We start from the raw sequence: 24358 nt of genomic DNA, 5'->3' as shown, positions 1-24358 counted from the left end.
TGCGCACCTCTCAAATCCCAACCTCACATTGTACTGACCTGCACATCAAGCAAGTGGATGGGTCAATTCAGCTCCTGTGTGGAGGCGGGTTTGAAATGGAGGTGAACACAAACATAAACATAAACAAACTACACACGAGCAACAAAAGAAACAGCCAATGTGAACGTATCCAAGCAACTCATGTGTCATGAGTTTCATCATCCTCATCAGTCTCGGTTACAGACAGAGCAGGCCGGAGCTGTTGGAAAGACAAACAGCAGAGTGAATATTGGACTTAAATTCATCAGGTGTCCAGAGACATGACTTCGAATGAATGTTAATGTTGCTCTTTGTCTGTTGGACGATCAAATAAGCAAATGTCTGCCATAACAATTTTACAAGGTGATAATATATCAATGTGTTTTTGCCCCTGAGTGACCAAAAGAATAATTTAATACAAGTTTTACTCTTTCTTGTTAAAATTAATTTGTGATTTACACAACAGATTGCACTTATTTCTCTATAACTCATCTCAAATCATAATTATATGAACATTTCTAAATAGGAGCCTCTAAGAAAACACTCTCTTACTTCTACAGGGATCTTCACTGTACCACTGGACGGCCGATACCTGATTTCAGGCCTGCTAACTGCAAAGCATGGTGACCGTGTAGAAGCCGTCCTGTCAGTGTCTAACCGCAGCGTCCAGAAGCTGCAGAGCTTAGCGGGTCCTGTCCTCGGTCAACACCAGAGCTCGGCCCGCTCTAACTGCGCCTGCGGCGGCGGCTCGGTGTCTTTCAGTCTGATCCTGCCCCTGAGGAAAGGAGACCGTGTGGGTCTGGTGAGGACCGGAGGCCAGCTAGCAACCACCGAGGCCAGGGAAATCCTCTCCACCTACAGTGCCATCTTCCTGTATGCAAAGCAGGCCAAAAGATAGCTGGAGCTCACATGGAGACTGCCAGCAAAGACTACTTTGTTCCCAGATAGCTGGACTGGAGTAAATGTTGAAGAAGCCATGGTTTTCACTGATTTGCGTGTGATGCAGCTATTTTAACCACACAGTGCTGCTGTGTGAGGAGCCTCAGTTATGAATTCAGTTAAGAAGACAATACGTTGCAATTTGTAAACTGTTGCCTAAAGATACCTGAATACAAGAAGTAGGATTTGTTCCTAATATATTTGATTATCAAGTTGCCTTTTTGTACCTATTGTGAATGTCTTGTGTAAAAGTGTTGATAAATTAACCTTAAAAAAATCATAAAATATAAGTTTTATTTTAACAAAACCATGTCAGAGAATCAGCATATGGTCAAGCATAACAGTGGAACAGAGTATTGTTGGTTAGGCAATAAACCTTGATAAATCACCTTTAAACATGAGCTCAGTTCATCTTACTGTGTGATCTGGGCTGTAGAAGAAGAGAATGATTAATAATTAATAAGCATACGTGAGGGGACTGATGTTGAAAAGCGTGAGACACAACACAATACAAGCTTTTATTAATGTTGCAAACTTGGCCGGCTTCAGAAGCTGCACTGAGAGCGACTAGGTTAGAAGGCAAAAATCCCCACTTGGGTCATTACATAAAGTGGGTGTGGATGAAAAATAAATTTCCGCTGTCCTCACTCCTGAGATTTAGACAGTTCCCCAACAGCAAACCGTAAGAACCAGGAGTGTATTTAACCTTCAGTTCAGCCTCTGCTAACCTTTGAAAAGAGAGAAAAATACTTATTTCTATTCACAGTTAACAGACCATGGAATTAATGCTTTTATAAATTTTTCATGTTTGTGCTATTAAATCAAACAAACTGAAATTTGGAATGACCTGAGGGATATAAACTGCAATAAACTTGCTCATGTATCGTTACTTAAAAAAATAAGCAGTAGGGTAGAAGTTGCTGCACTAGCCTGTGGTTACCGCTGACCTTTTCTCTCTGACTCAGACTCAAGACAGGAAATGTGTAGCACACAAATGTATTCAGTTAGAAACTTTATTTCATACCAATATGTCCACAAGCCACACTTTGTTAGCTTTATTAGGCCTGTATTTTTTTTTTTCCTCTTACAACAGATTTTCTTCATTAAACATACTTTGAACCACGTTTCTATACAAATCAAACACAGCGTACACTTAAGGTATTTCTGTTGTTCAGACACAATCAAATAACAAGCGTTACCTCCGAATGGAACGAAACAAACAGTTCCACAAAAAAAGATCAAACACTTCAGAAGAAATGATAAAACAAAAAGGCATCGAAGACAGAAGAATGCGATGATCAGTATATATACTGGATCAGTTTCCACAGCAGTTGAGCAGTGAGAAAAAAACAATATTATATACCACATATCCCAGGATCATAGAGGATGAAGTGTGATTCTTCCACACAAGATGCTTTACTTTCATAGAAAGAATGGAATTCATTTTGTTAATTATAAGATATATCTATTTGACTTCACCGCACTTCGTAGAGGACGAGCAAACGTATCAAAGCGAAACACGCGTCTTAATCATCACAAAAACATCGGTGACACAGAGTGAATGCAGAAACGCTTCAGGCAAAAATAATGATGACTTATATCTGGATGACGATCTGGATGCAGCTTTCACCGTCAATTGTGCTTTGTGTTTGTTTTTTTCCCCATCAAATGGTTTTGTCTGTTAAGTCTCGCTCCTGCTCCTTTATGATTTTTAATCCTCGCTAAGCACATGTCATCATCATCATCATCATCATCTTACTGTTGTACTTGTGCTGGAGGTATGATCCATGTCAGTGGAGTGGCTCATCTGCACACAACTGTTTTCCTCAAACATACACACATAATGCCACTGAAGCACTTCAAAAAGCTTCCTGTACACAATCAAGTATTTCCTGTTTATTCCCAAACAAGACCCAGTGGCTCTTCCTCTGGTCAGCAGAAGCACAGGATCAGTCTTTACTCTGTCTCTCACACACACATGCACATGCACACACATACACACACACAAGTGGTGGAGGTGGTGCTACCTTCATGTCTCTTCAGCACCCCAAATATTTTGTTTTTAATTCCCTTTTTTTTTTTTTTTTTATAATTCCAACATTTTTCTTTGCAACCAACAAATAATAACCACCGTTCAACAATTACTCACACTGACACGTTTCAGAATAGCTGATTTGTCTGTGGTGTCAGAGAGTCAGTCACACAACAAAGAGGTAAAACTAGAACTCTTCCTCTGCATTAATTGAACACTCTGGTCTCCTGTCTACGAAGACCTTCAGAGAAGTGCATGTGGGTGGGAGGCACGCTGAGTCTGTGTCTCTGGGTGCAGCTTAGACAAAGTGCGTTGGATAAGTCTCAGTAAAGCCACCGAGGGAACATAAGCAAAGGGTGCACGATCCAGTCAACCCCAACAGCAGCAGCACTCAGCGATTAGGTATGCACGCACGCACGCACGCACACACGCACGCACACACGCACGCACGCACACACAAACACAAACACACACAGATGTACGGACATCATCCCATAGTCTTCCTACAGGCGACATCGCAAACGGAAATCCTTCATTTTAAGCTCTTTTTCAGATCTGCTTATTTCCACTGTTTCAACTCAAGCGTCATCTCTTACATTTACACATATTTTAATACTAAAGCTGCGGATTCTGAGGTTTGCTCAGGAATGTGTATGTGCATTACATGTTAAAAGATTCAATGTAAAATAAGGAATACAGGTCATTGTGAAAATGGGATACAAAAAAAAAAGGAGCTCATATGAGACCTAGCAGTTACTGTTAAGTGCATGTTAACCTGTGACCAACCATACAAAAAACAGATTTGAATTATTTCCACATTGCATTTGTGATAAATTACTTTTTCAGACAAGCAAAAGCGTCACGATAGAAATCAATAACTTAAACATCTGTTATTATAAATAATGACTCCATTGTTAACAAAAACACATTTGATTCGCCAGAGCTTGTATAACAGAATAAACATTAAAATAACACCAAGACCATATATCGTGAAGCTGCTTCATTTTGTTTTTAACGTCACACCTAACTGTGTATCTTCACATACTTGTTGACAGAAAGTATATCCCAGGTATGACCTTGAATTTTGACAATATCAAACATAACTCTGAACCTCTCCAAGGAAAAAGTGGCCATCTGAAATCTGAGTCCGCGAGCGCTGAGTTAATAATCACAGTCTGTCCAAACAAAACTGAACACCTACAGTAGCCCTCCTACTTGTTCTTACAGTAGGCTGCTGGAAATTCAAGACTGTGAATGGTTCGTAGTTTGCTATTTGCCAGCCACTATCGATATTTTAAGCCTCCAAATAAAGTGGATGGATACCTGCTTCTAGGGAAGCGTAGCAGCTATAACAAAACATTACCGGGCACATGACTAATGTCCTGTGCTAATTACCTATCCTGTTTTAATTAACAGCACATCTCTTTTGCGTTGAATGTTCCATTTCACTTCCTTAGGGTGTTCTGAAAATGTGAAAACTTTTCCATGTGCACAGCTCAGACTCTAGTGCCAAGGGCTAATGCCTCGTGTGGGGCTTCTGTCGCTCCCCTGATGGCAAAAGCAGATCATCCTCTCTGCTAGGAGTCACAGAGAAAAGAGATGCATCTCCGATCTCGCTCCCTGTACAGTGATGGGGACTGAAGAGTGCTCGCTGGGTTCGGATGCTTTCACAGCATGAGAAAATATGATAATTTAGTTGGTGATTAGTCTCTTGTCTCCCAGGGAAGAGATTTTTTTCAGCAATTATTCACCAGGATTTACTGCTCTGGAGGTAACTTCCACTCATCTCTAATGGGCAATTACAGTAAACTAGCTTTTTTGTGTTTATGGTCATAAACCTGTTACTGTGTCACACGCAGTGTAGAGTTGTGTGTGTCTTGAGTTTTATGGAGGGAAGTTGGGGTTCCAGTCCACATGTTTTGCTGGAGCTGCATTCAAGTGCACAGTCTAGTCGCGTGTATACGCATACCTGGGTCTCCGTGTGAGCTCGATCAGAGCAGTTCATCGGGGTTGATGTCTGGTATGGGCTGTCTCCAGTAACAGAAAGAGCTGTACTCTGGCATGACAAAGGCCTCGTTCTGCTCTTTGCTCAAAAGAGGGAACACATGCTCCACCAGCTCACTAAGCCTGCCATAGCTATGAAGGAAAGGTTGAGATCAGAGAGACAGAATGAAAGACAGAACAGTGGGGACAGAGCAACAGAGAAAATCACTAAGAATTAAATACTGGAATCAGGAATAATTATGTGTAGCTAGTAGTTGATCAAGAATTGAATTGAAATTTATTGAACTGAATTTAAATTCTGAATGTGTTGGGAAACAGTTGCCTATTTACATATCCAGAAAACACTGAGCAACATTAGCATTAATTTGTGTTTCTGGACAGCTGACAAACTTGAATCCAACACAGACTTTCCTTTCAGCATAGCTGTCATCTGGACCAACTCCCGAGGGAAATATGCAGCTTTTTAGCTGCCAATTGCGTCACTGTATTCACCAGGTAGCCGGTAACTACGAAGTCTAATGTTACCAATGTCTTATCATTTACTATTGGGAATCCTAACAGTAAAAAAGACAGGAACAGTAAGTTGATATACTTACGAAGACTTGTTGCCCTTGGTCTGCTCCTGGATCAGCTCACCCTTAGGGTTAACTGTGAAGATCCTACACACAGGAACTCCCACCTCCTTATAGGCAAACACATCCTGTGTGGAGACATGATGTTTAAACATTCACCCTGTGATCTAAATGTAAACAAATGGTAGCCATGTAAATCAAAAACACAGGACTGGTAACACTCCCAAACTGAAGTTAATGTTTCTACATTAATGTTTGTAAGCACAGAACAGACTTGTATTTTCATTTATGAAGATTAAAATATATGAATAAACCTGTATTTTACATATAAAAAGCAAAAACAACCACAACAAAAAACACTCACCGGGCCTTTAAAAGCCATTTGAGATGAGAACACACCCAATTATGTAATTTGCAGAAAGTAGCTCACATACATAATACACACTGGCACAAAGTGCGTTAATAATATTAACCACAGATTTCCTATTTGTGTTCCACCTAATGCACGTAATGGCAATATTTCTTAAGTAAATGTTTTGGTGGGCAAGAGCAGGACTGTGTGTGTTTGTGTGTGTGTCTTATTTTTTTGTTTTGTATGTTTTGGCGAGTGTTAGAGACAGACAGAGGTCTGATGGCTAACCCACTGCTCCATCTGGGTGTTGGTGTTTATGCAGCTGAAGATGGGATGCTGTGCCTGGCTTGAGCTCCTTTCCACAGACAAAAGTCACATGGGACCATACTCTGCCGGTGACCTCAGCTCAGGTTCAGCCCAATACTGATTTCATATGTTAGTGTCTGCTAATTGATAGCCAAAATGCCACGCTGATCATACAATGCGTCATGACCACATCGACTTCTGGAAAACACAGCTCACCGACATGTAAAAGTGAGAGCTTTAATGTCTCCTGAAGTCTGACATTTTCAAACATCCATTAACTCACATTAGCTCTATTCCCAAAGGCGGCGTAGAATGGCTGCTTGTTATGCTGGAACAGGTTCTTGATGTCTGTAAGGCATTCAATCTTGAAGATCTCCGGTTTCTTCTCGATGACCTCCCTGAAGGAAACACACAGTTTGATTAGAGGAACATACAAATTCATGTCCTTGCCAGGGGTCAAAAGTTAACTTGGCCAAATACACATTTACCTTCTTTCAAATTTCTTTCTTCTGGTCTCTTTAGATTAGATTAGATTTCATGTGGCATAACAAGGCCTGTATTTTATTGTTTGTGTGCATATTTGGGCCTGAGGGTAGGAGTTGGGCAAAATAATTTAAAACAGCAAACCACTGACATTCATGTCCACAAAAAGCTACAGCTTAACCAGTATACATAGTGTTATGGTTGTTTAATTAACGTGACTTTAACATAATACCACCATTATAAGTTTGGACAACTGTTGCAGAACTCCATACAATCTTAAGAATGGATCAGTTGCATATTGTAGTAAATCTTGTTTACATTGATTCCAGGCTACATTGTGTACTAAATACAAAAACACTTTTTCAGTGTGAAAAAGCTGCTTAGATTTTTGATATTAAGAAATGTTGAAAAATGACAGTCATCTCTTAAATTTTCCATCCACAGCTTAATGCTACACAGATATCAGCAAGTTACCATTTTCTTAAGTCTAACTGGCTAATTAATCACACATCAATCACACGTCAAAGGTGACACCTTTGATGTGTGGAAATGGATGAAAAAAATAAAGAAACAGCAACAAAATGCTTAACAAGAGTACATTTCTAGAAGCTAATGACAAAGCTACCAAACACAGTTAACACCTATTTAGTTAGAAATTCATGAGCTTGAGTTTCCTGTAGCTTCAACAGTCTCAAACAGGCTTATTATAGGCCTGCTATAATCAATGGGGATTTGGAGAGTGTGGAGGATTTTAAGTCAGAGATACATGGGCATATTTAATGTGAAATTAAATTGGCAGATAAAAAGGATTTAAGTTTGAAGGGAGACAAACATGAGATAGTTTGAAAACATTAAGGTTTGGGAAATAAGGAGGATTTCATGCATGTGATGACTGTTGGGAATAAGAAGTATCGGGCAGTAAGACACGGAAACCTGTAGCCATTTATAATGTACATACCTGTGGAAGGCAGAGAAGAGGCTGCTGGGAGACAGCATGAGAGGTCCCCGGGGCAGGATGGTGCCTCCGTCGTTAACCCACTGTAGGTAACCTCTTGTCATGTCTGCCATGCCAATAGCCCGAGCTGAGCAGTACAAGAACTTGTAGCCGTTCCTGCCGGCGAGGAGAGTGGTTCTCATTAATGGTTGTTCAAATACACTTCCAGTATCATGACCATCATTAGCGACCACTAAGAATAGCATTTTAATTAGATCAGTGATGCTGGTTGCTTTCATAATGTGCAGAAGTCATTCCAATTCAATGATAATTTTACTGAGGAAAGATTCTATGTATTATTATAATTATTGCCCAGTCACTATAGCCTATTTCCTCCTAAGTGTATTAAATGTTCTATTCTTTGCATGACTAAAGTAGCAAAGAGATTAACTTAAAAAGAATTAAGTTTTCAAACTTACTAAAGGAAGTATAATGAGAAAAGTGGTGCAGTGATGTGGAGGGTCGTGGCATTTTTAGTTGTCTTGATAATGGTTAAACTCACTGAGTCATCCACCTCAAAGCACCCCACGCAAACAGCGGGAGAAAATATCAACCCCACATAGACATGGATTGGGAATCAAACCCAGACTGCGCTAATCAACTGAACACCCATTCATCCTTCCTCTGTGATTAATCAGTGTTGTTGTGCACTTACTCAGCTACTGAGTGGTAGAGCTTGGCAATGCCCTGGTGGGTCCAGTCCTTCCCCAACTGGGGCAGGATCTGTCCAAACACATCTGACCTAAAACATTAGACAAGCACGTACACATATTAATAGCATAAAGACAGGGATATCCCCATCTGCCACAAAAACCCACAGCAGATGTCCATTAAGAGTCAGAGAAAGCATGTGCGTGGAAGAAAATAAAGCAGATCGGCAGTACAGACTGTTCAAAAGAGGTCTCATAAAGCACCATAACTACTTTACCATTTCATCATAAATAGAGAACATTATGGACTGTTCTCCACTAATGAGGATTACTGGCCCATAGGGGAGGTACTGTCTCAACCTTAGCTTATGACGCGGTGTGCTAACAGACTGAAATGTAAATCGGCTCATTATAGCCCCTGCGCTCTTCACCCTGTTACTCAAAGAAAGCCACATGTCATAGGTTGGCCTAAAGGGTCACAGAGATAATAAGCTGCAGTCAGTCTGGACCTGTTTGATGTTGAGCACCTATGAGCCTCACAGAGTGGGCGCCAAAAAGGCAGGAGACATCGGTTTTGTGTCAAATGAGACAGAGCTGGCTTAAAGCTAATTAAGAAGCTTAAAATAAATAGAACTACATTATGGCCTTAATTAATATTTGTTCTGTGAGAAGGAGTCGAACGTGTCCAAACTGCACAAAACGTCTAAGAAAGGGAAAAGAAATTATCTATAAAACTAATTTATCGTATCTCTTGCTTGTTTCTCGTCTAAACCTACGTAATCCATCCTATCCAATGTAACACTTTAAGTCACTGCTCATTCACCTGCTGGCCTCCATCTGTACCGTATCACACTAGTCATCACATAAGAAGCTATATTTCACAGTATGTGGGCAATTTATAGACATGAGGAACTTAAAATAACCTTGCGCTTCAACACAGATGCTTGTTAATGCATGAATTACTTCCTTTCTTGGAATATAGATGCCTACAGACGATGACTGGCATGAATCATATGTTACACAAGTGCTTTTGCATATTTTGATCTAATATTAGTTATCCACTATATAATCCAAAAAGTGAAACAGCCTACTATAAGAAGTGAGTATCAGTAACAGATTAAACGATTACTGCTCACAATCATACCTGATCAATATCTGGTACTTAGCAAGAATAAATTATGAGCACACGCAGGCAACTGATATTATGCACTACCTACTGGAATCTGAGAAAAAACCCAGCAGTGGTGGAGAACAGATGAGCATGTAAAAGGGTTGTAACAATAACAGCGATGTACTGTACAGTACTGCCCACGATCAGTACAGTTTAAGTTTCACAAAAAGCCAGTTGGTCTGTAACAACAAAATAAAAACGCTGAAACAAATGTCTCAGTAGTTAACAGTAGGATGACTCAGCTCAGAGGGGACATCAAACCACTGTGAGCGACTTTGGGGGCACGTACTTGGTGATGGTGCCATCAATGTCAGAGATAATGACTTTGTCGTCCCAGTTCCACAGGTAGATGGTGCCCTCGCAGCGGCATGTGCCCTGGTACTGGGTGGTGATGCTAAACGTCACATCATTCGGTCCCTCCTTCAGTTTCAGACTGGCCTGGTAACACAAGGAAGACAGTGAAGGCATCTGGAATCAAAGTCCATTTCATTCACTAACGTGTTCCAGCAGTGCTCCATGCTCCAGTATGAACTGCTATACCACAGTACGATGAACATGTGTGGGTCTTTAGAGCCCCCTGCAGACTGTGGAGGACAAACACATGCAATTTATAGCTAGCCAGCAGAGGGAGCCCTGAACTACCAAATAACTCCTTCAAAGTAAAAATCTCATTGAGTACTTGGCAGTCCACTGTGTAATCTGATCAATCACAACTTAACTCACAACTTAACGAACAGAAAATAAAAATAGAATATAATCAAAATTGCACTTTTAGAGGCTGGATGGTTTTGAAGAAGGAAAACATGTTTAAGAATGTACTTACTATCTGATCAGAAGACAGACGCAGGGACTTCCTGTAAGTGTGTGGGCTGGGGTGGTGCTGACCATCTACTGGCTGCAGTCTCTCTTGACAGGATACAGCGCTCACCTCCTTGGCCTCTTCATCGCTGGATGAGTCTCCTGCTTTAGGCCTAAAAAGAATCAGCAACAGTTATGTTTATCTTTTTTTTCTGAATGATGAACTACTAAACTACTACTACTAAAATTCTGCTTTTTGGTACACCAGCGTAAAATGACTTTACAAGAGAAATACGATTGTATGTGTCTTGAGACTTGACCTATTGACTTCATTCTCTCACAGTTTAATGTGATTATGCCATGTTGTAATAAAACAATGGATTTATCAAGCTGTGGATTTTTTCTTTTACCATCCAATGCCAGAGGTAAGCAGGTTACTCACTTGACTTGGCAAACATCAATAAATCCTTGATATCACTTACGGTAAGGCCAGCTTCTCCTGAGACATGGTGGGTCCTTCCTCCTCCAAATGAGACTCCTCCTTGGTTTCAAGCTTAGTTTCTGACTGTAAAAATAAGGGGAAGAAATTCCACGACAATTAACACGCCCAAGACTGTACATGGATGCAAATTTTATTTTAAAAAAAAAAAAAAAAAAAGAGATTTTTGCAGTGCAAGTTTTGTGTTTTGTACTTCTGATGTACACACCTGCTTGATTGTACTATCCGCCCTCTTTCGCCAGAACCACCAGCGGCCTGACTTCTTTGGCATTTTCTCCTTTACCCAGGCCTCCTCTGTAGCCTTGAATAATTAAGACAAGACAGATACTGATGAGCTAGCTGCCAATTTACAATGATCCGCATGTACTGATTGTACACTCACCCAGCACTTCAGTAGGACCACCTGTACACTTGCTTATTCATACAATTATCCAATCAGTCAATCATGTGTCAGAAGTGCAAACAGGTCAGGAGCTTCAGTTAATGTTCACATCAAACATCAGAATGGGGGAAGTGGGGGAAAATTTGATCTCAGTCATTTTGGTCTGAGTGTTTGTGAAACTGCTGATCGCTTTGGATTTTCACACACAACAGTCTCTAGAGTTTTTACTCAGAATGGTGCAAAAAACAAAAACATCCAGTGAGCGGCAGCTCTGCGGTTCTGCTGGAAAAATGTGGACTGGTCTGATGAATGGATTTCTGCTGACGCACACAGATGGTAGGGTCAGGATTTGGTGTCAACGGCCTGAATCCATGGACCCAACCCTGCCTTGTGTCAACAATCCAGACTGTTGCTGGTGGTGTAATGGTGTGGGGAATGTTTTCTTGGAACATGTTGGGCCCCTTGATGCCAATCAATCATACAATCTGAGTATTGTTGCTGGCCACGTGCATCTCTTTACAGTCGTAATTTACCATCTTCTAATCTAGCATGATAATGAACCATGTCACAGAGCAAAAGCTGTCTTAAACTGGTTTCATGAACATGACAATGAGTTCAGTGTACTTCAGTGGCCTCCCCAGTCAGCAGCTCTGAATCCAGTACAACACCTTTGGGATATGGCAGAACAGGAGATTTGCAGGATGAATGTGCAGCTGACACATCTGCAGAAATTATGTGACGCAGTCATGTCAACATGGACCAGAACCTCAAAGTTTTCCAACATATTGTTGAATACATGCCACTAAGAACTGAGGCTGTTTCGACAGCAAAGAGAGGAACTACCCCATGTTGATATGGTGTTCCTAATAAAGTGCTCAGTGAGTGTACAAAGAAGACGACGCAAAATATTAAAAAAAGAAAGAAATAAAACCTTTACCTTTGGTAAATTCTTCTGAAATGCTTGTAGACTTAAAATTAAGGGTGCAGCTAGAGTCCAGTTATAATATCTGAGAACACAGAAATTAATTAAGAGCCAAATATTGATCATGTGTTTACAATACATCTCTCGTACATTTCACTCATGGAATTAAAATGGTTACTTACCTATTTCCTATCTTTACTACCAGGTTGGGGTTATCTATAATTGCTGGATTTTCAGCAAATTCATGATAGGTGATGATATGCTCCATGAACCTTTCTGCAAACACAGAAAGGAGAGGGACATTAATTAAAGACAGCAGATGAAAAGGTCAGTCGTGGTGAGCCATAAGATCTTACTTAAAGCCACACAGAAAGGTCAGGAAACTTTTTCTTCCACCAGTCACAGCAGGGCTTCTCGGAAATGCTTGTAAAGGGTGTATATATTTTAATTTATTGAGGTAAACGAAAATCAGAGAGAAAGACGGTTGAGAGATGGCTGAGAATTAAGAGAAAAAGTACTGTTGAGATTCAGTCCTAGTGAAATAGAGACACATGGCCTTATAGGGAAATGTGGGCACAGGGAGTGTAACGGTTGAACATACCAAGCTGATTTTTTTTTTGAATGGAAAAGCCAACTGTGCCTGGACATTTTCTTATGTGTCTAATACAGTAAGGAAACTTTGCAGTTATAAAACAAATTTAGCTGTATGTCTCTACTGGCTGAGGTTAACTTTCCACCTTGCATAAAAGTACTAAGTGCACTTTAGGTTGCATTTTTTATGAGTGTCACTCTGGTATACCTTTGGATATTTCAGCATTTTCTGTGAGGCCTCCACACAGAGACAGGGTGACGTCAGGGAGGTCACTGGCTGAGTCAGAAAGACACTCTGTCCCACTGTCAGCTGCAGCACTACCCACCGACTGAGGAGACTGTGAACCAGAGCGCATTTCCGAGTCCATCCAGTGCTTAGTGGCGGCCTCAGACTCACTAGAGCAACAAAAGAGCACAATACTTATGATACTTGTCTTTAAGGCTTTCACTGTGTTCACTTTTAAAACAGATCCCTTTAAGCTTTGCATTTTCAATTAAAAACAGGTCAGTAACTTTAATTAGGCACTTCTTTCAGAAGCTAACCTCTTAGGAAAATATCGTGCAGCAACATCAGGTTCAAGTACATTCAGGTCATCTAGGTAGATATCCTCAGGACCCTGATGCTGACTCCTCTTTGGGACACCTGCATCCAACAACAGAATTATTTATTATTATATAGTTAATGGACTTTTATAATCTGTAAAAAATATAAAAATAAAATAAATAAAATAGGCAAAGAATGTGACACAACATGCCTTTCTTCTTGGAGGGTGAATCACTCTGTTGGCTGCTGGAAGGGGTGGAGGTTGCCACACTGGGTGGCAGGACATCCAGGGGCTCTGTGGGTGTTACAGGACTCCCGGAGGTTATGGTGCTGACCGATGTGAGAGGATTCACCGGTGTTACAGTGGTGATAGGGGTGCGTGGCTCGGGCTTGACGATAGTACACACTGAAGAGGCACCAACTTCCTTTTTGATCTCTGTCTCGTCCTCCATGGCCTCGGAGCTGAGGATGACCCGGAAGTGGGTGCTCTCTGATGGAGTGATGGTCACCGTTTTTAGTGGTTCTGCTTTCTCTTTTTTGGTGACCTGGATATTGGACATGAAAGTCACTATGAAGATGAGCACACTAACAACTATGTTCTCATGATTTTTGGTGAAGAGAACTACATACCCTGGTTGTTTCTGGAAACTCTCCCCAGGTCCACTGCATGTGGGACTCAGCTCTGAGCAAACTCTCTGAAGGCCTGACCACCAGTTCAGAGTCACTCTTTGGGGAAAAGGCCTGAGACAAGCCATGACTGAAGGGATAGATAAACAAATGCAAACAATCAATTAGACACTGTCTATTTACACTCTTGCTGATGGCTGTGAATTTATGTTAATACATACCTGTCATCTGCTGGCCAGTCCCCATCAGACATTGAATAACCATCAAGGTTGTGTCTAGCTGCAGGTAATTTCGGATCAACGTCACGCATTGTGGTCACTGAAGGTGACCTAAATCCAGGTTGCAAAAGATACATAATAATTAACCCATCTCTTAACAGATCTGGACTACAGTAAGACACATGGACCCTGAACTTACCTAGAGACATGTGCTGCAGCCTCCTCATCTGAACTCAGGTCCATTTCAAAGATCTCTTCATTTTGCCCAGTGCTGGACATAGCAGCAGTCGTAGCAGCAGGTGCATTAGCAGCAATAGCATTACCAGTAGTGACTGACATGGGCGGGGTCAGCTCCTCTCTTCGTGGGTCTCCTTTGTGCTTCTTCCTCCGTCTCTTCTTCTTTTTCGTGGTCATGGTGCTGGGAACAGGAGGCTCAGGGGGGTCCTCTGGGTCAGCGGGGTCATCTTCCAGATCTTTTGGTGCCCTGTGCTCCACCTCTGAGATCCAGAACAGGTGACTCTCAGTGGGTATTGGGGAGGTGGCCAGGTGGGCAGGGACAATCTGCTAAAGGATCAAGTGAGAATACAGGAAAGTGAAGCTTCAGCTGTGTTTCAGCAAATGCAAACCAAAGCAGCATTACTCATCCCTAGTGTCAGTATAGAGAAGCCTATGACTCAAGGCCAGTAGAACAGGGTGGCTGTCATAGACTGTCACAATAAGAGCTCGGAAAGCTTGAGCAATAGGTCACCTGTCAAATGTAGACACTGCACAACAGCGGAGTAATTATTTCCTCATACAAGTGTACAAACATTGCCTTACACTTGTTCTTCAGGACTGGCGTAGTGTGTACAAAACAATGCTGAAACTGAAATATGTGTATTTTCTTCAAATTTCATTGGATAGTAAACATGTGACAAATGATGATATTGGCTGGATGATGTAATTCAAAACAATCTCATTCTAATAGGTCTGGAGTCTCTGCTGTACAAGCAATTCAATAAATACAATAAATCAGAAACCTGAAAAAAAGTTGTTACTGATGTATGAACTGATGTAAAAATAATTCAACATCTGCCTTACAATTAACTTCTGTGCTTCATAACATACAAAAAAAAAAAAAATCTAAATTAAAGTGTGTGTTACTAACGTTCATTTATTTCATTTTATTTTTCAAAATGGTGGCCTTCATTCATCTGTGTGGTTAATGAGAAGCTTACATTCTGCTGCTCGGCTTCTTGGACAAAGAAGGCTTCTCCATTGTCACCAAGCTTCATGTGCAGGTCTACGGGCTCTCCATTTACTTCGATGTCAATCTGAAAGAATTTGGCAGAAAGTACAAGCTGACAACTCTGGACCAACAAGAAAACTGACAATGTAATGGTAACTGTTAAGTACTTTTTATTAGGAAATCAGAACCAAAAATAGGACACTGAAAGTGGATTTAACTAGATGTCTAAGTCTGATTTTGCCCTTTTAATTGATTGAAAACCAAACTGCATCTTGTTTTATTATACTTCTCACATTTTGTCAGGTCACATAAAGGCTTTACAAAACCTAATAAGTGAATGGGTCCCCTGGCCTTGCATTTTGCGGAGCCTGCCAACAGAACGGGGCCATTCATGTTTGCCAGGAAAACCCCCAGTGGACCTGAGGCCATTCAGAAACTTGACACCACAAAAGCAAAAACCAGGTCACGTCTGGCAGAGGCTACACAGGAGGCAGATTCTGAATCACAAGTGCTCTGCCCAACCCGAAAACCTGAAACCAATTCATCAATATTAATCCTTAGCCAATGGTCTCAATATAATCTGTTTTTATTCCCTCTTGCGATCCGTTATGCTGTATCTTTCCTTTTGCTAAAGTCCTTTACTGCTGGTATGGTTTCTCAGCAGCCTCAAGATTTAATTTCACCCCCTCAGGGTTGCTAGGGGGAATTTATGCGTGGTGAGCGATGACTGGGAATTTCACTGGCCAATTAATAATGAGACTGAATAAATGAGGGTGCTCTTAAACAGCCAGGTTGTCTCACTGGAGTGGCTGAACTGTGGATTTGCCAACACCATGCTGGATTACTGGAATTACTGAAGGCAATGAACGCCTGCCGATGCTTGAAATTAAGGCACAGTTGCCAATGTGACTTCTAAAGTTCATATTTAGTTCCAAAAAGAAGAACAGAAAACAGAAGAAAAGAAGAACTATTTGTGCAAAGCTGAGCTTAGTCATTATCCCAAATGTTTTTAGAATCAAATGGTACTTTTAAAACATTTCTGGTTGCCAACCAAAGTGACCTAGGGACAGAAACACCATCTACAGCCAAACTTTAATTAGTATTTGGCTGCCAACAACAGTCTAATACCAACTCTGAATTTTTTAAATATCTGCGTGTCAGGAACAAATATCACAGCATTTGTTTGGTGTAGTAACTTCTTAAAAATATATATTATACATATATTTAGCAGCAGCCCTCAGGGTTCTGATAAGTAATCTCAGGGACACATGCATAACTGTTTGTTACACAACAGCCCTTGTTGTGGCCTCCATCTTCATGTTTCCTCCCCCTCCCACACATTCAAGTTGTAGAGCGGTTGCCATAGAAACCACTCATTCATTCCTCCCCTCAAAACCCATCAGCATTCTGGGTAGGTGGTGAGACAGTGTCAATCCCCCCCTACAAACCATCATCCACTCTGATCCACAAGCAAGAAAATAAGCTTTCTTCAATTCAGAGCACACCATCACTGTTCTGAGAACAGAATTCATAAACAAGTTCACCATTCACAGGGAAGTGGTGGGAAAAACACATTAAATTATAATCTCTTCATATTTTTAGCCATTACTAATTAATAATTGAATGCCCAGGAATATTCTGAATCTTTATATTTTTAAGTAACCTTAATTTGACTCACAAAAAAAGGTTAACTCATGCCCGAGCCGCTTTCCATTACAATCCCACAAGTAGATCTTACTCTCCTTACCCATCATTTAGGCCAGCGCAAAGGTGCTACAAAAATACTGTTTTCTCAAGTGAGAAGCCAGTGCTAAAAATAGCACCATTGTTCCTCAACCATGATTAACTGGGTCTTAACTCCAGGCAAGAATATATAGTAACAACTACTATCAGAGGGTGCAGAAAAAGCCCAGAACATCCCATCTGTGTTCTGTAAACAGAATCAAACACTGAATGATTCACAGACGCTCCATTGATGCTTAATTCTGGCTGAAGCCCCACATATAAAAATGGGTAACCTGACTGTTTAATGGGCATGCCATGGATCTTTTTCATTTAAAAGTGGTTTGCTATAACTTACACTTGTTTTTGTTGTAATTGATTTGTAAGAAACAAAACCTCTCTAACCCTAATTAAAGTTTAATATGACCTTACACACCAGTTGCTGTCAGGTCACCGATCTCAACATACCAGCAAAGCATGATGGGAGTGCTATCACCCTAGTTAGTATGATATTACACAACAAGCCTACAAACTGCAGCATCAATCTGACAAGTCTGTTTATAGTCTGTGATTGCTTTGTTCAATATTTATCTCTTATCTTCAGTCAAATGTCACTGAAAGGCTAATGTGACCATACATTTAGGAAGATGTCAATCAAGCACATTCTGAACACACCTTCACGGTCCTGAAAGGTGATCTAATCAGGCATACAGGTGAAAACACGTGTGGGAGGATCATTCATGTGCAAGGCCTTCGAGTGAGGCTTTGCACTTCAGTAAATCAAAGTTGCCTGGTCACTTTTTTTAAAACCCGAAAGTAATCTGACTTAATTTGGACACAATCTTATGCAGAAGCCTCAAGACAGATTGTACTGTATGTAAATATGAATTAAAAGTATGTAGTGTGAAGGACAAGGCCTTCAACCCCTCTGTTTTTTTAATGGAATGCAGAAAATTTATTTGTGTCAATTCAAAAGCTCAGAAGCTTTTTGATATGGAGCTCAGCAGTTTGAACCATTATATGACTTGAAACGTGTAAAGGAAGAGAGGCAAATTCAAGAAATAAAACACTTTTAACTTACTACTTTCTCTTTGGAGCGCAGCACACCCAGCTTGCCGAAGCGCACGTGAAATGGTGAGCACTGGTAGGTGCCATCTCTCTGGCGGACAACTACAACATCGATGCAGCCCGATAATGTGGCCTGATTAATGCCCTTGTACAGTTCTTTGACGGTCACCAGCACCTGACCTGCCAGCTGGCCCACGTAGTTCATGGTGTCTGCCTGGAGATGCAAAAGAAGAAAATGTTAGCAGAGTGAAGGTAAAGGCTGGGTGAGTTTTCCTTGATTTTATGTCAATTCTCTTGACCTCTTTTCTCTGTAGCTTTCTTTCAGTGCAACCATTATTGACTTTTCTTTCTTTCTTTTCTTTTTTTTAAGTATCTCCTTCCGGACAGTTGGGCTGTCTCATTTGTCTTTTGCTTTCATCTCTCACCTCCCTCGCTGCCTGTTTGCCTGCCGTGTGGTGTCTGTTACCTCCTGACCTGCATAAAGAATGCCAGAGTGTCACTGTTACCCTGCCACTGGCCGCTGTCCCACACGAGCAACGTCAGAGAGAGGGGCTGACAGCCAGGCTCAAACAATGAGAAGAGACAAGCACACACATCGCTCCCATTCCCCTGCTGCCATGAAAGCAGCTGACTTCCTGTTTATATTCATAACTCTCTGCTAAGTATATCAAATACAACAGTACAAGCCAAAGTTCTGTGGCTAGGATTACATGGACTTGGATTAACTCACACATTTTCTCAAAGCACTTTTTTGTCACTTGGGACCAGGAGTTTGTGAGACTGTAAATACTTTTACAAGCAATCTGTCGAAGGTGCTCAGAAAGAGAGAAAATTACACACAGGCCAAGGATAATCATACATAATCACACTCACTCTCCAGCCTCCCTGTGGCCTCTTTGCTGAATTCACCGAACTAGATTATTTGCAGCCACTTGTGCACTGTGACACACTGAGAGTGTATAACTATTAACTCAGCAAACATGATTTTGGTTTGCTTGGGTCAGGGTCTAGTCTAGTGGGGCCTGTAAACACATCCCCCTGCTGACTTCATTGGGTTTATGTAACCTGAAATGCTCCTATCTCACACTGACCTTTTGTTCAGAGTCTTGCCATGAGAGCAGTGAGGTGGGTGCGGGAGGGTAGGGTAGAGAATAGGGGCATTTGTGCAAGGGTGGCGTCATGGTAATCGGGAAACACCATGATGATATTTTTCCCCAAAGAATATATTTATGAAATTACAGTAATAAAACAATCATATGTGTAGGTAACTCAGAAGGATTCACACACTCTTAACCACAAACAGACAGACAAACAAAGAAATCCAATAGCCATCACCGTACACTGATTGTTCAAAGGGTAGTGGAGGGGTTTAGATGATTTGCTCTGAGGCCTTCAACAGGAAACTCAATTTTTTCTAAGAACCCCACAGTGGTACACAAGGAAGACTGAGAAATAGTTACACCTAACAGAAAGAACAACTTCTGCCTTCTTTGTACCAACATCAATATTGCAACCGTCTGGGCTCTGACACCCTAGCTACCACCCACCTTAGGCTTAGATGAAACTACAATCTACAGGAAATAAACTAACAAACAAATTTTTAGTCTACAACAACCATGATCAAACACGTAAAAACATCTGTGTGGGTGGATCATTCATGTGCAAGACCTTCAAAAGAGGCATTACACTTCAGTAACCTAAAACAAAGTTGTCTGGTCACTTTTTTAAAACCCCAAAATAATCTGACTTTGTTTGGACACAATCTTATGCAGTAGCCACAATTTTGTATTAATGTTTAAGTTGTTCTCAGGACAGATTGTACTGTATGTAAATTTAAAATCTGAATTAAGTATGTAGTGTGAAGAGTAAGGCCTTCAAACCATGTTTTGTACGGAATGAAGAAAACTTCTTTATGTCAATTCAAAAGCTTCAAAAGTTTCTTGATACAGAGCTCAGCAGGTTAAACCGTTACATAAATAACATAAAGAAATAAAAAATTTAGCGTAGTAAATAAAAAAGCATGCATTGGCTGCAAAATTATTTCATTGTACCAATGTCAACCAATGTTGTAGGTCAATTCTATGTATGCTTGTATTTTTGTGTGTATTTTTTCTGTCCATGGAAACCGAAGTAAACAACGCACTGCATAAATGTGAAGCATTATCTAATGAAGTTTCACTTTTATTTTGACACCTCAGAGCAACACATCGGAGATGCAGTAAGTGCTAAATTCCTATCTAGTGGTGTGACGCACTGCTATCACCAAATACAGAGACACATGATGAAGTCTCTAAGGCTGTGTTGCGTTATCTGGATTACAGTCACATGTGACAAACATGCTTTACCTGCTCCTAACCATTGTTTTGGCCTTCTCTCAGTGTCAGCTCAGAAGTAAAGAAGTAAAGGTACACATAAGTAGCTATAATGTCAGACCCAAAACTACAATTAAACAGGACAGGCTTGGTGTTTTGGATGAGAGATGATTCGCAGATTAGGCAGGCGATACAGGCGCCTTTACCAAGCCTGAATATATCTGACCATCTCAAATACAATGGCTAGTGTATATCAGTGTCCCACCCGATTCTTTAACAGTTCAAGTTATCCCTAAATACCAGCTTTTAGTGTAGCCCTAAAACTGACATCGTTCTTCTGATTCACTGTGACAAGATACCGAGCCAATAAACTTTCAGCTCAACCTGTACCGACTAAGAGACCTGTCATAGTGACTCACCAGGGACCAAGACGACCTCAGAGATGAGGACTCATCCTGTTCACTGTTGTCTGTGTTGTCCTCGGTGTTGCTTCCCAGGAGCCCCCTGTCCTCCCAGGATCTACGTCTCTTCATCACCATTAGAGGAGCACCAGCTCTTATTTAACCCACCTCAGGATACTCCACTGGGACCAATGTTTTCCTCCCTCAGATTATGAAAATAATGACTCCCTGCCATCCTGACTCCAGTCTCAAATAGAGCCCACCTAATCACCTTGGAATAACCCTCCCAGGGGTAAATACCAGTATGGAGCTTTCTCGTGCCAGTGGCAATTGCGCAACACTGTCATAAAATTTATCATCCTTTTTCTGAACTATTCTTTGCAGGATATGCACTTGGGTTCATCAAGTCAGCTGACAGGACACAATGGGTTCAGCCAATGGGATGGCCTCTTTAAGGTGGCGGTGCATGGCTGATAAGGGACAGCTAATTCCTGTGAACGGCGATGCAGTGTTTTTCCTCTGATAAGAGCGCAAGCTCAGGAAAAAAACCAAGCAGTACTCCGCAGCATGACATTCTTGCACAGTCAGTCACATGTTCGGTGCAATCGTTGCTGCGTGTGCTTGTTATTGTGCATGACTAATCAAGGGGGGAGCACTGACAAAATTGATTGGCTGCAGAAGTTAACCAATGGGATGTTCAGTGCATTGAACCTAAACATGTTGGTCGTTTGTTACTCAATGTCCTTGAACATTTTGACATCTTGGACATGTGATTGCAAAGATAAACAGGTGAAAGTCCTGTAAATACCAAAGGGATAATCTCTTCAGGGATTAGCCTACATTAAATATCACTACAGCTTGTTAAAATTAGCCCAAGTGCTAATTTAATCATATCCGCACTCAATACAGATGGAGTGGGTACACTCATGTGACTGTAATCCAAGCAATGATGAATTTAAACACGTTTTTGTCATCAGGAGGTTCTCTGTGGTCTGATTTCCAGCATCCTCCTGTCTGCTTTAGCTCCCAAGTGAATGCCTAAGAAAACATAATACATGCGACTCCTCCAAAAAAGCCTCATTCCTAATGCCCCATCTGCTAAAGCTTTTGTAAACAGAACCAAAGAAAACACACAAGCTCACTGAGATGAAGGCTGTTGGTTCATCGTCCCCCTGTGTTAGGGTCTGTTGTTTGTTGAAGAATTTGACAAGAGCCATGCATAAATAAACAAATACTTTCCTTTTAGAAGTGAAATGTTATGTGTTAAAAATTACATGACTTATACTGAGTTACTGAGCAGTAAATGAATACACTAAGCTAGAGTCAACATATAAAGTCCTTGCCTTTAATAACTGTATAAACATACCATTAAAAAATTACAAGACCAGGCATGCAAGTGATCTAATCCTACTGTACATAATTCTGGCCTCCATCTGGAATTATACCATGTACATTTGCTTTGACTGGGTGACAAAAGAGTTGAATCCTGTGAGTGAGCTGGCCAACCAGGCCACACAAGGTTCATATTACACTCTTTCAAGTATTAGGTTACACTAAACTGCAACCAAATGAGCCTACTTATTATGTGTGCAGGATAAACCATGACAACCACAATCCCAGACAGACAGTCTGGGGTTGTTGCTTTCATTTTCGCACAAACGCTGTTTTTCATAGGAACATTGAAATCAATTCAGCAATTCAATTCCTTGTTTTCAGCCTTGTTTCAAAATTCCTGGCTGTTGTGAATATAGTAATACAAAAAGTGTAACTGGTCAGATAATTTGGCCATGTAGGACTGAGGCTACACTCTGTGGGAAAGTAGAAGCAAAGAGCACTATTTTTTTCTAATTAAGTAACAGTGCAACAAATACAGTGTTTACCCAGTCTTCCTCAACTGTGAGTGCAGAAAAGGGAAGCCTGTAGAAATGCTTTTCATGTTGGGTAAACTGTAATCTTCCACGCAGAGATTTAATTCAGATTCAATGTGTAAAATCAAGTCAAAATCAAGACCATGGCAGTGAGCTTGCAACTTGAACAGTATATGTAGCTGCCAGGTTATCAGGTACACCTTGGTAACGGATGCATTACAACAGCTCTGCAATAAACCCTAACCGTGAAGATAATAATGTTCGATCTCTGTTGAAACCATTTTAGAGATGCGTTAACCTTTAAAATAGTTAATTTTGGGGTCTGTAGTTTGAATTCCCAGTCTGCATTACAGCTGCAATGATTATTTGATTAACAGATCAACAAAAAACTTTTGATAATCAATTAATAATTTTAGTCCTTTTTTTAACAGTAGACTGGACCTTTTCAGGTTTTGGACTGATGGTCAAACCAACCAAGCCACTGATATGGATTACTTTGGGCTCTTGGTGTCATAACATTGCTGAGTAAAACTATATGAGTTTTATAAGGTTACCTCCTTCAGATTTGTGTGTCAATGGTTAAGTGACAGTATCAGTGTAAGACTATCTCACATTACACAAATACATAAAGACTTTAAAAAGATATCATCCCAATATACGTATAAATAACAGAGGTCCTACTGTAAGTGTTTTCAAACAAACCACCCACAGGCAGGTGGTTTGTTTGGTGAGGTGGCAGCACTGCCTGCGAGCCATGAAAAACTAAACTAAGAATAAAAAACAAACAAAAAACGGGAATTAACGCAGGTACAAGCTTTCTAGCTTCAAGCACACAGTACAAATATATCGTTAGCCTATGCTATTCTGTCCAAAACTGCTAATTTCAGAGATAAAAGCTGATACATCGCTTCGCCGAAAAGTCACCAGCACGCAGTACTCTGACGTTACATGGATGGAAATTGCGGAAATAAACAAACAGAAACCAAAAACGAACAATTAAATCGGGTGCTGTGAGATAACGCTTCATATTTCGAGAGATATAAGCCGTATACTCTGAAGCAGCAGACAGCAAACAGGAAAATAAAATGAATGGAGTCGGGGCTCGGCTAGCCCTTTGCCAGTTAGTTATAGACCCTCAGCTAGCTTCAATGTTATCGTTGGGTTTCTGTTACCGTTAATAGCAAACGGTGAAACTGTAACAGGCGAGAGCCACTGCTAACGCTAGGTCGCCGGTTTCAATGAAATGTGGATGCGTTCATTTGTTATGCGATGGATGAATCTCCAATCCAGTCACTATATGTCTGAGTTAAATTAATCCATCGTAGCTAGAAGATGTTAGCCAGCTTACAGGCTAGCTAACGTTAGCTGACGGTGGAATCAGAGAAAATGCACTATCACAGGCAGCTACTGTGAAAACGGGCTGAAATCAGCCCGTCGGTAAGCGTTTTACCTTTCGGTTGCTTCAGCGGGATGCTGCCGGTGAAGGACGCCGTGGTGTCTTCAGTGAGTCCCCATGTCTTTTCGCCGAGAAACTCCTCCGAAGCCTCCTGACGTGTCCGTGCCTGGACCACCGTGGCTGACTGGTGCGGCTGGAGACAGCGAGCTCAAGTTGATGGGACAGGGAGCCGCACAGTGGCGGCGCACTCTCACAGCTGCT

At 41.0% G+C, this 24358-nt stretch overlaps 2 protein-coding genes across 6 annotated transcripts in view; one reads left to right on the top strand and one right to left on the bottom strand.

Annotated features, from left to right (window-relative positions):
- Positions 1–3034, top strand: part of emilin2a (elastin microfibril interfacer 2a) — an 18440-nt gene extending 15406 nt beyond the window's left edge. The window contains exon 9 of the mRNA XM_041054447.1: positions 579–3034. Coding sequence (XP_040910381.1) covers positions 579–916 — 338 coding nt within the window. The 3' untranslated portion in view covers positions 917–3034. The remainder of the gene's footprint in view (positions 1–578) is intronic.
- Positions 1998–24358, bottom strand: lpin2 (lipin 2). Of its 5 annotated transcripts, XM_041054453.1 has the most exons (21): positions 20852–20944; positions 18546–18594; positions 18134–18334; positions 15320–15415; positions 14302–14666; positions 14106–14213; positions 13888–14014; positions 13469–13802; positions 13257–13356; positions 12922–13109; positions 12305–12398; positions 12138–12207; positions 11027–11119; positions 10802–10884; positions 10345–10492; positions 9811–9959; positions 8356–8442; positions 7665–7817; positions 6507–6621; positions 5590–5693; positions 1998–5125 (listed from the first exon to the last, which is right to left on the bottom strand). In XM_041054453.1, the coding sequence occupies exons 3-21, from the start codon at positions 18323–18325 to the stop codon at positions 4981–4983; spliced, it is 2751 nt and encodes a 916-aa protein (XP_040910387.1). In that variant the 5' UTR covers positions 18326–18334; positions 18546–18594; positions 20852–20944; the 3' UTR covers positions 1998–4980. The 5 variants fall into 5 exon arrangements, with proteins under 5 accessions (XP_040910387.1, XP_040910385.1, XP_040910384.1 ...); XM_041054451.1 differs by lacking the exons at positions 18546–18594; positions 20852–20944 and adding an exon at positions 24152–24358; XM_041054450.1 differs by lacking the exon at positions 18546–18594 and having other exon boundaries at positions 14302–14663; positions 20852–21327.

This window comes from Toxotes jaculatrix, chromosome 14, assembly GCF_017976425.1.
Source record: "Toxotes jaculatrix isolate fToxJac2 chromosome 14, fToxJac2.pri, whole genome shotgun sequence".
In the NCBI taxonomy this organism is placed as follows: Eukaryota; Metazoa; Chordata; class Actinopteri; family Toxotidae; genus Toxotes; species Toxotes jaculatrix.
The sequence above is the reverse complement of the archived record's forward strand: the minus strand, read 5'-3'. Positions and strand labels throughout refer to the sequence as shown.

Coding starts and splice junctions, on each gene's coding strand:
- lpin2 (XM_041054448.1), bottom strand. CDS start 20,971: ATGGTGATGAAGAGACGTAGATCCTGGGAGGACAGGGGGCTCCTGGGA. Junction 14,214..14,301: donor GCTGCAGCACATGTCTCTAG/GTAAGTTCAGGG, acceptor ACCTGGATTTAG/GTCACCTTCAGTGACCACAA. Junction 5,126..5,589: donor ACCAAGGGCAACAAGTCTTC/GTAAGTATATCA, acceptor TTTCCTTCATAG/CTATGGCAGGCTTAGTGAGC.